Source organism: Tympanuchus pallidicinctus, unplaced genomic scaffold (genome assembly GCF_026119805.1).
Source record: "Tympanuchus pallidicinctus isolate F22 unplaced genomic scaffold, pur_lepc_1.0 scaffold8, whole genome shotgun sequence".
Lineage (NCBI taxonomy): Eukaryota > Metazoa > Chordata > Aves > Galliformes > Phasianidae > Tympanuchus > Tympanuchus pallidicinctus.
The window spans coordinates 30,596,551-30,608,689 of NW_026294802.1; the positions used below are offsets into that span (position 1 = coordinate 30,596,551).

A 12,139-nucleotide genomic window follows, 5' to 3' on the forward strand; every position below is an offset into this window, starting at 1 on the left:
AGTGAAGGTCAGATGGACACTAAGCAGAGCTGTCCAAACCCAGAAGTTCTCCAGGGGAAAGCAGAATGGGCACAGGAAACATAAGTGCTAATTTTAACTCTGCAATCTCAGTTCCAGATGTACCTCCCTGCAGTGGTGACAGCGTTAGGGTGGCATCAGACTGCTCTCTGCACCTCGGGCCATGAGGAGCTAAGGCTGAGAGGGACAATGACTCCCTGCACTTTTCAGGAGGGTCGCCGTTGCTGTACACATCCTCAGTTACCCCGGGGGTACCTGCCTGTGGGGAATACACTGTGTCCTGACATCCTCTGGGAAGAAGCTATCTCCTATCTCCTGATCTCTTCTGCCTCTTCTTCACCTCACCACAGAAAAGTAGCTTTGCTATTGCAAAGTCTTGTCCTCAGGACAGCAGTGCTCTGACTGGGGAGCAATAAAAGCAAAGAAATGTTGGTAGGACAGGTTTTAGCAGAATGAACTACTGAAAAATAATACAAACATTACATGGTGGGGACACAGCAATAACTCAGAGCCTTCCACGTCCCTTTAATTTTTGTCTCCTGCAGAACTACTGTCTCAATTCTTATCCTATGTTTATGAGATATCTATGAACAGCATGACATTAATTGTATGCATGTTTTCCCAGGAGAAATGACCCATCTGTTTGATTTCCTCAGGAAATTCTCATTTACTTCCTTTGAAAACAAACCTAGTTATGCCTTTACATACATCCCAACAGGAACTAAAAAATCCAGCAGGTAAAAAATGTATTCTAAAGACTGCTTGAGCAAAACATAAACAACATCCTTCATTGTTTGAATCTTCACTGTAGAGGCACTTCCAGGAAAATGTTCTGTTGCAAAATTACAGATAGATTTTTCAGTGTTTACGTGTGAGTACAAGTGTTCCAAACTTCACAAATTAGACTTCATTTCCAGATTTAGGAGGAAAAAGAAAGGTATGTGTTTTCCTTAATAGGGTTACTTTACCCATATTCACAAAAACCCAGAAACACCACAGTAAAATGCAGCACAGAATCATACAATCATAGAATGGTTTGGGTTGGAAGGGACCCCAAGGATCATCTGGTTCCATTTCCCCTGCCACAAGCAGGACCACCAACCTCCAGATCTGGTTTAGTATCATGCACTGTAATGCATCATGAAATGTAATGCATAATTTTCTCCTTTTCTTTTCCCTTTCCAGTGATCAACAGAAATAAACAAACATGAACGGCCTCAGAAAAATGACTACTTATATGCTTAAAACTGAGCAGTTATGAAGTATTTATATGCTCAATTACAAGTTGCAGCCATCTTTTCTCCAAGCCTCCAGATGTTACCTCTGTAGACATATTAAATCTTTTAATTTTTAAAGTCTGGTTGTTCTGTAAATTGTAATTAAATACTCCTAGTGCTGCTGAACTAGCAAATACAGATGGGTTTGTTCTCCTAAGAGCAGAGACATTCACATGCAGTTCAAGTTTATATAGCAAGCAATTCTTAAAGCAACAATAACAGAAAAATAAATCCTTTAGCTTTTGATCACAGCCTCTGGATTATGTTTCAATAACCCTGTAATTCCTATGAGGTTAGCTCCTTGGTCTTGGGTACACACAGAACATTTCAGCACAAACCTCATCAGATTTTCAGCGTTAATTGAAATTTACAGAATTTGCTTCTTTCATCTCCCAGCAGGGTGTGTGCCACGTGTCTGATCAATACAACAACCCCATATCTCCCCTTGTCCATATACCAGTGGCAGAGACAAATCCAGTCTATGATCAATGAATCAGTCACCCTCGATTCGCCCAAATACTCCAGGCTTTTTAGGTCCTCCACAGGTTGATCAGTGGCCCTCATGAGATTCGACATGCAAACTGCACAATTCTCATCTATTCTCACATTTGGTACGAAGAACATTTAATAAAAAGATCAGTCTAAAGAAATATGTAAATATGCACGTTGGAATAAATGTGAGATGGTAAATGCACTTAATTTAGTGCTTGTAGCCTACATTAGAAAAAGGAGCTATTATAACTGAAAGCTCCCATCTATGGAAATGAAAAAAGTTCAAGCTTGCAGGCTGAGTGAGAACTGAAGGCCAACAGGGCTTTGTGTGCAACCCAGAGGCTTGCTAATCTTTGTCTTTGCAACAGTATTTTGCTAGATTAGAAATATATTTGTGCTAACAATTATTTTGCTGTAAGCACAAATGTCTGCTTCCTTTCAATACTGAATGGATTAAAAAGGTGTGATGGGACAACTAATTGCTGGCCCATCTGGTGAACAAAAAACCACACACATCCAGCAGCTCGATTTCTCTGTTCTGTTGACAGCTCTTTTCTTCAGGGTTTGTTTCCATCAAGGACACAGTTGTAATACAAATAGCAACAGAACAGTAATGTAAAACTGCTTCTATGACAAATGGTGGGGTAGAGCCCACAATTACTGAGCCCCAGCTGACACACTACATATTTTCATAGCCTGAATAGGGACGTTCTTACTCCTCTGATGTTTTCATCTTTCCTAAGCTTGGTTTTGAGGTAACCACTTCCATCTGCAGATGAAAAACTGCACTTTTCTTCCCTGCCCATTTAATACTATCTGTCATTTTGGCCGTGGGCCCCCACAGTTGGCCCTTACATACTGCTGCATTTCACTGCTTACTTCATTTATGCTCTAAATGAGAGGCAGATGGAATTCTTCAGCTTCTGATCTGGCTTGAACTTCCAATAGAAGGAAGTATCCCAAAGTACAGCTATGCGGCCTTGGAAAGATAAGGTGTATTTATGAGTTTGTTCACATCATTTAATGGTGCTGTACTGTATAAAGAAAGTGCTTTTAGCTCTACATAGGTTAAGATGATCACATGCACAGGCTCACTCATAAACAGTATGTGTAGGCATGGGCATAAACCCAGGCAGAAAAATAACACGAGACTTTTATTCTCCTTTCATTTTTTTTATCCCTATATGATGCTTATCCACTCACCTGTGCTTCCTCTCCAAACAGGTGCATTGGTAAGACTCTGCCTGCTTCTCCTCACCCCAGCAAAGGGGAAGAGACAGGCAGTCTGTCACACGCAGCCTGTCTCCATGACAAAGCAGACAGACACAGCTACACTTAAACAACTGCCTGCATGTTTCGTGTGCATTAGCACCAATGTAGTTAAGTTTCCTACAGGAAACTCTTACTGTTTCCCTCCTCTATGGCAGTTTTCCCAGCTCCTATCTAATGTCCCTCATATACTACTTTATAAAAAAAGAAATAATTTCCTTTCTTGCTGTAGCTTCCTTCCTCCTCTCCCTCTCCCCTCTCTACCCCTTCCCTCCTTCCATGCATCCTCTAATATGGTGAAGAGGTACCTTTTGTTTGCACTGGCTATAAGTGCAGGTGTCCTTGTTGCTCTCTGAGTTGCCCGCTGGACACATCTGCAGTGAATTCACACTGCAGCTCTTCTCTACAGTAAGCAATATTTTATTCCTTCTCCTCCAACTGGCTACTTAACAATTTTGACACCTCCTTTCATCCATTACAATTGCTTGTAAACCAGGCAGAAGTTTATGAGAGGGATGGTTCAACTGAAGTATGTCACAGTCAAACAGATCTTTATTATTTATGGAATCTAGTTAAAAAGAATTCATACAACAAAGATGCATCAAATTTTTCATGGATATCAGTGATATCTGAAACTTTCATAGTGCCTATGATCAGTATTGTGAATAACTTGTTCAGAAGTTTTACTTGGAGTGAATATATGTTTTTCAGTAGTTAAAAGTCTCCTAGATGGCAGCAGCTTTTACACCTATATCAAAATAGAGCATTTTGAATGACAAAAAGGTAAAATATAGATAAAATTATTAGTTTATCTAATAATTATATTATCTAATATAAAAATATTAGATAAAATATTTGAAGACGTACTTTTGCTAAGTTTGACTTTTGCAGACAAAAGACAATCACAAAAAATGTTACATTATATCAGAAATGGTATAATAGTATTTGCTGACTGAAATAGTTTCTCTCTTGCCCTTCCTGTGACTGCAGGGCAAACCAGAAGAGAACAAGGAAACAGCTGGCCAAACACAGATCAGAGTGAAAAATAACACAAAGACTAAAAATGCTGGCTTTGCTACAGCACACCAGGACTGAAAATCTCTTCTTTCAAATGAGACACAATTAGGAAGGGAAGAAGGCTGCCTGCATGAAACACCTGTAAAACTTATTTTTATCAAAGAAACAATAACAAAATGGGCATACCGTCTTCACTGGTATGGGGCTCTGTGCTAGCATCCTGGTCCACTTCCTCTAATGTACCATGTTCACTGTATGGGCTGTCACTGAAAGGAAACAAAAGGTCAAGCAGAGAGAGAAACCAGACCATGAAAAGGATGCTTCAGTGAGCATTCAACTCCAGCCCCTCTCCCCTGTAGTCCACCAGAGGTAACTGACATCTTCCACACATATCAGCGATATGCCACTCCCATGCAATTACTGAAAAGTGTTCTTACAATGTTATAAAGTAATGTGCAACACAAACTGCATGACATGCTATGAATATACAATTACAGAAGAAGTCTACGTACCTCTCATTCAGACAACATCTTCAGTTATTGAGAATCTGTTAATCCTTTCATTTATGAAAAGTGTGTGACAGGAGGGGCAATGCATCATAAAAGAAAATTCGTTGGAAGTGTTTCACCTCCCTTCTGAACTAGTGGTTCTCAGCCAGTCAGCTATTATCCTATCTGGCAGTGAACTCTGATCAGTACACTGTGAATTCTGGTATCATCTGGCTGAGTACAGGGCTAGCATCTTCCATAAAATGTAGTGAGCCTCATCATAACTGTCTTTGCTTCACGTGTTTTACAGCTAAAACTTTCCCATATGAACCTAAATTACATTCTCATTAATCTCCATACCTCTTTGAAAGTGATTCTTTATCACAGGAGTTACCCAGACAACCAGAATAATGATTTTATTAAGGAGATAGAAGGATAGTGTTCTGACTTACCAGTAGTCATCTCCAGCCATGCATTTTTCATACACTGGGCCATCAAGTTCCTTAGCATCTGGAAAAATAGCCTCATGATGGATGATGATCGTTTTGATTATCTCATTCACATGTGCCTGACAGGACACCTGATCTTGTATGTCTGGAACAGGCATCAGGGTTGGCCCAAAACAAATGGCCAGATTGTACGGATCCATCATGTTTTCATCACTATACTGTGAAAGGCTGTAATAAAAGAAAAATCAAGAAAAAATGACCTTTGCACTGCAACTAACCTTATTTAGGAAACTGGAGAAACTTAATTTTCTGTCTCCATGCAGAGATTTCCTGCTCTCTGACACAGTTCTATTTAACACAACAGAACAGAAGAGTGAATTTCTTCACCAGTTTACATACATTACAGAATGAGCACGTAGCACATACACGTACATTTATGCACATGCTCATCAACTGTTATATACAGTACACACTGACCTAATGGGCTAATGTAAAATGCACTGACTGCTGCTGCATCCATCTCATCGGTGTTTATCCCTGGAAGCCCAAGTGGACTGCATCCTAAATGGGTATTACAGGCATATCATTTCTCATCTGACCTCAGTGCACATCTCCCATCCACCTGCTATGTAACTTAAGCATACTGAATTGTCTTCTTAAGGTAACTGAGTCCTGTGATCTTGCAAAGACTCTTCTGACTTCTAGTTTCTGTTTTTACTATGCAACACTTGTGTTGTGCACAGAAGCTCTCACAGAAGTTTCATTTTGGAAGCAACTAAAGGAAAGGTTTTGATTAATCTTATTAATCAATTTTTGCTAGCTCTTCTTTTCTATAGAAAATTAAACATGACTAGTTTTCAATATAATTTTTTTGAATGACAAGTTGCTCTTTATCCATGTATTCAAAAGCACCAAAATTTCTAGTGGACATTCTAGCTTTTGAGTGGTTTGGTGCAGGATCAGTTGAAAAGAATTGGAAGTGCTGAGACGTTCATTACCTTAGTGCTGTTCTGTACTCTGAAGCAGCATATGCATTAGTATGTCTGGTCGTATTTAAATACAGGAGTATATTCCCTTTAGAAAAGGAATTTTATGACTGTTTGCCATGTACAAACAATACAAACTGATGAGGCTTAAAATGACTGCCTTCATAACTACTTTGTAAAATTAACCATGGTCTCCATATTTATGCCATGATGTTTTCATATCTTGTGAACTGAATGAAGTAGAATGTTCTACTGACATGTAAGCTGATTAAGACTTCGTGAGTGTACAAGATGCTTGCGTAAAAAACACATAAAACAAATATGGCAAGTTCTACTGGTGACTGGTATCACCCCATACTCTTCTGGATTCATTACTGGGGCTGATACTGTTCAACGTCTCCATGAATGACGCGGGCAATGGGATGGAGTGCACACTCCACCAACTTGCAGATGATGCCACTCTGTGGGGAGCAGGAGATACACTGAAGGGTACGGTTGCTATTTAGAAGGACCTTGACAAAACGGAGAGATGCATTAACATGGACTTTATCAAGTTAAAGCAAGGATGAATGCAAGGTCCTGCTTCTGTCTTGGAATGCACTATTATAGTCTGGAGCTAATTGCTGTGTAGCAGCTCTCTGTGGAAAACACCACGGTCTTGCTGGACAAGAAGTTGGTTGTGATTCAGCAGTGTGTTCTCTGGTGATGATGATTGTAGCTGCACACACAGCTGTATTAGGACACGCAAAATCAGCAGGTCAAGGGAATTCATTATTCTACTCCATTTAGCACTCATGATGCTACACTGGGCATGAGGTATTAAGTCTAGTTTTGAGAGACTGATGCAAGTCCAATGAGATGGTTAGAGAGCTTGAGCATAAGGGGTTCAAAGCAACATTGGGAGAACTGGATTTGTTTAGCATTAAGAAGAGAAGACTAAAAGGAAACACAGCTGCATTCTTGTACCTTCAAAATCACAAGCATGAGAGAGAGAAACTCTTTTTGGAAGTACACATCAAAGGGATAAGAGGCAACAGATACAAGACACAGCAAGAGACGCCCCAGCTGAGAGCAGGAAGAAAACTGTTCACTGTGAGACTGACCAAACACTGGGTCAGATTACCCAGAGAGGCTGTGTGTTCCCTGTCCTTTGAAATACCTGGCTGGTTACCTTGGGCAACTTGATCTACCTTTAGAAGCTTTGAGCAGGATGCGAGACCAGGTGACCTCTAGTCATGAAATCTGAGGAGTTCTTGGCCATATGAACATATGCAAAAAGCAGAACTGGACTGCAGAAAGTCAAACTATGGGAATGTTTTTTTCTGTAGCTGCAACAAGAGCAGTTTGGAGCAGTAAGAGATTTAGCCTTCCTTCTGAATTGCATTGCTGTGTAGGGAGCATAGATTTAGGTAACATGACCACGTACCAAAAACCTTGTATAACTCTGGTCAGTCTATATGTCTATTCAGAGGAGAAGCTGCAACATAAGCATTTGAGATATTTACACCATGTCACTACTGAGTGATGAATTCATGTCTTCAATGAATAGCTGCTTTCACAAAACTTTGGATCTCTGCCCCTCTTTTAAATATTACCTGAAAGAGGTTCATGAATTACTAGAAGAAAGGAAACATGAACAGCTGTTAATACAAGCAGGCATACAACCTGTCTGAAAAGAGCCTGCTTCTATAAGAACAAACAGAAAGGATTAAATGGGGAAGGCAGCAAAGACAGAATGAATCAGCAGAGGGCAAATGTAGAAGAAAAAGAGGAAAAAGGTAATACAAAAACAGATATAACAGGAAATAGATAATATGACAGCAGAAGGAAGAAAGAATCAGGTCAAAGTGCTCAACAAGAAAAGTTTGCAGTGAAAATATTGGACTCACCAAAACTAGAGAGGGCTATGAAGAACTGGAGGGAGACCAATTGCCCAAACTATCTTTATTTTTCCTTCAAGAATGAAGTAGCTTTTCAAATATAATAAAGAACTTTCCCCCTTTCTCATGCAACCTTCCTTCCAGCAGCTGCCTGTGTTTTGTTAGGTTTCAAACAGTTTATATCAAAGCGTACATGGATGATACATGTTTTATGTACTGGTAGCCCCATTAACAGAAAACAGAAGAGGCAATACACATCTCATTCTGGTACTGCCTAGCATTACATAGGTAGCTTGCAATGCCTGCGTTGTTTGAATACACTGTTTACTTTTTCCATCAGGAGATCAAAATCAGATTGAGGGGAAAAAAATTCTATATTATGTAAATTATTTTAAATGTAACTAAAGTTTGCATTAGTTATTTTTCTTGCATTACTGCTGTAGACTGCACTCTCCATTTTGGACATTACTTTAATCTGTCTTATTACAACGTTGCTCACTGTAGGACAAATGCAATATTAATTGAAACAGAAACTGGCGCTTTCCTCCTATTTTTGTTGTCAATTAGAAGATCATCTTTTGCATTAAATGCAACTTAAATGTAAACTGTACATTGAATATGAGTAAAGAATACTGATACCAGTAGAGCAAAGCAGATAAAGACATGGTATCCCCAAGAAGTATAAAACACTTACTGATTGAGGAAGGCAAAGAGGTATCTCATCACTATAAGGACCGACCTGGGCAAAGTGAGGAGGAGTTTGCGGATGTGAAGAGCCCTCTCATAGAGATTGTCTATTCCTGTAAACAGAAGAAAGTACTCCAAATCACATTTCTTATCAGTCTACTTAATTTGACCCTTTCCTACCACATGCCCGTGGATAATATCTTCTTATATTACGCTATTAGAAAAGTAAGACCTGAAAGCCTTCTTTTCTCTCATTAAAATCACACAGTTTAAAAATAGCATCTTTAAATATAGAACCTGATAAATCTGCCCAAGTCAAACCTTGGGTCATTTGCTCAGCTAGGCAGTCCATGAAACCAAAGTAACAGAACATAAATAACGTGAGGGAATCAAGGAGACATGTTTGCCACCAGTTTCAAAAACAGACTCATTCTCTCTATGTAAGTATACATACCAGCAATAACTTTCCAACCAGTGGGCTTGTCTAATCAGTTTTCTTAATGAACACCTATAATTCTATTAAAGCCAAAGTAGAACAAAGGTCTTAAGTTGTTTGATATGTAAACAGCAAACACAAAGATCCCATGTACTTTCCTGGTTGATTTTATAGCAGTTCACCACCAGCAACAGTAGAAATTTAAAATAATTGCTTTCATAACAATGTTAACTGTAAGCAGATTTCCATGTGTTTATTTGTTCTTTGGTATGGCCAATTCTATCAATAAGAATTTATTTGCTGAAGCAAAATGTGCAGTGACTTCTGTTTCTGAGAAGAATAAGTGCTGTTTAATAATCAGTATTTTGGTACCAAAATCTAAGCGTAAGAAGAGAATCGGCAGAGAGACATCCGCTGCATATCATTAGAATTACCCAGTGTAGTGAACTGAAAGGCAAAAACTGTTCCTACATCTGCACTCATGGGAGATCCCACTGGCTCCACACCACTAATGTGCTTGGAAACAGAAGATTCTGGGATGTGTCACTGGTTAAGAACAGGGGTCCTCTGCAGGGGCCTTGGAGATGTTTGCACACCTGAGATCTGCAGAACAATTGCAGTTCTCTCCCTTTCCAGCACATACTGTATCTTGGACATGCTAATGCTACGCACCTTCACTTCTGCACCGGAGTGCCACGCTGCTCTTCTGCTACTGCTCATGTACACTGCTTTTAGCCCAAGGCCTTTCTCCACCTGTCTAAACTTGGTGGAAGGAGGCTGACTACTCTTTCCAACAAATGCTGCTGCTATTACTGCTAGTGGTGCCTTGTAATCTCTACCTCACCTTACCTCCCTGCCAAACCTATCTGTGAGTCTTCTAAGGAATGAGGTTTGGGGAGGAAGGTCCTGAAGTGCTTCAGTTAGTTCCTAGAATACTCCTGTCTCAGCAGCATGTCTGCATGGTGCTGTGACACAGCTTCTACAGAGCTTTCCCACCCTGCGTACTGGATATGGGAAGCTACAGGGAAGCTGTAACATAGCCAGGATCTCTTTTCTGCATCAAAGACTTTACTTGGTAAGGCTTTGTGCTGCGGTTCTGCCTCTTCCAAACAGTTCTGGAAACTCGCCCTGAAATAGATTCAATTATCACTGAATTCAAATCAGCACTGAACTGAGAAATGCACTGGCCTGACTCACAGGTGGGTCCAGTGGCTCCTTCCAGCTGTGTGCTGCCAACGTGGATGCAATAGCTTTGTTAAATCTAGGAAACTAAAACCAAGATGGAGCACGGTCCTGAATGTTGGCATGCAGGTACTGCATAGAAACCTCCTGGTCTCTGTCAACTGCAACTCTTCCGAGCTCTTTCCAGACATAGTTTAGAGGATGTATGGGCCAGGAACTAGTCTCTACAGTCAGCACAGACAAGGCAGAGAAGGCACAGAGAATTTGGATGTGTGGTCATGTGCTGAGCTACCTCAGTTGCCCTGGTAGGGGCATTACTGGTACCAGGAGGTCTCCTTTGCAATGAAGCTGTTAAAAACTATCCACACAAGGCTGAAATGTGAGTATTTCTAATTCCTTCCTGGTAACCCAGCCCCAGCTTCCATGAAAGCCTCTTTATTGAAAATCCAAACCTCTGCCAAGTGGTAAGTTTGCTTGCTTTCCATGTGATTTCAAAGGGTTGGTTTGTCCTTCTGAGCACTGATTTGGTATAAATGAGGTATCAAGTAACATCATGTATTTGCGTGCTGCTTTAGAGTGAGGAACCGAATTTTAGAGCTGCCCCTGTATCAAAGTGCATGAGTGTTTGGACATGTCAGAAAGAAGGACTGAATACAGAGCTCCTTCTGCATCTAGGAAAAAAGAATTTGCAGCTCTGCTGCAGAGGAAAAAGGAAGCATTGCCTTATCACCTCTGGCCGCACTGCTAAAGAGAACCTGAGGACCAAATGGTCATCCAGGCCACAAGCTGGCAGCTGCAAGGAACCACTGGCAGTGCCAATACCAAAGCATATTAACACCATTTTTCCAATACCAAAGCGTATATGCCACCGTGCTTTCTCTCCCATGGTGCTTCTGTTGGAGGCCTTCTTCATTGGTCTGATTTTGAAGATCTGTAATTATCCTTATTTCAGCACTCAGTGACCGACTGCCCATTTTTTAACTAAGAAAACTGAAATACTGATACTACACAACTTGTTCAAATACTGCAATTAGTTGCATTAATGGAAAATGGAATCAGAATGTGAAAACTGATTTGTTACTCTAATTACATGGTAAGACTCTAATTTCCAAAGACAGAGAATGGAATAAGCTTCTGGCAAGGACAAACATACTGAGAACCAACAAGATTTGTCTAACTATGGCAGGAAAGAAATCTGTGTGAAGAACACACAAATATCAACATCATATCAAGATTACCACTAGGTAAAAACAAAAAAATACAGATGGTTACTTATTTACTAGTTCCTGTGCTTCAGAGCAGAACAAAACTTGTGGAGCTCTTGACTGACTGACACGCCTGCCTCCTAGACCTGTCTAAGCTATGAGGATCAAACCCACAGCCAGGAGAACAAATCCAGCATACCAACGTCACTGCAGAAATGAAAGAGATTATCAGCCAGCTGCCTCTTTGTCAGCCACAAGCAAAGGAGCACTTCTCGATAGCATTAGATAGGCAAAAATCCTAGCAATCCCAGACTTACATAAAAGGTGTGATTTTTGACCTCCACGACAGATAAAACACTGGTGTCTGTTTTGGAGAGGTGGTGCCACTTTTGCTTATTGCAGAGACAGTGAAGGCACACTTTTCTCTTTTTTAAGAAATAACACATTTTAACCATCTGGCATCTCACAATGAATTTTTCGCAAAGGCAGACATCAAAGTGAAACAGGCCAGAAGTGAATTATCAGCCTCAGAAGAGAGTAAGAAGCATAAGAGAGGAGAAAACACAATTACTAACAGAAGCCCCCCAAATGCAAGCAAAATAATAATAACTTAAAAATGAAGACAAGGATACATTCATCTTAAGTAACATTAAGAAAATGTAAGGCAAACTGAAGTTTAATTAAGCAATAATCCTGAAGTAGAGGAACATGTAAAAGGCAATAAGTATTTGAATATATAAATTCAGTGCTTTG

General features: G+C 40.1%; 1 protein-coding gene across 2 annotated transcripts in view; it reads right to left on the reverse strand.

The window, feature by feature from the left end:
- The window catches only part of SRGAP1 (SLIT-ROBO Rho GTPase activating protein 1), a 138,296-nt gene that overhangs the window by 9,225 nt on the left and 116,932 nt on the right, over window positions 1–12,139 (reverse strand). For both annotated transcript variants that reach the window (XM_052669113.1, XM_052669114.1), the window contains exons 16-18: window positions 8,571–8,676; window positions 5,014–5,238; window positions 4,260–4,339 (exon numbers count right to left, since the gene is read on the reverse strand). In XM_052669113.1, the coding sequence (XP_052525073.1) occupies window positions 4,260–4,339; window positions 5,014–5,238; window positions 8,571–8,676 (411 nt within the window). The remainder of the gene's footprint in view (window positions 1–4,259; window positions 4,340–5,013; window positions 5,239–8,570; window positions 8,677–12,139) is intronic.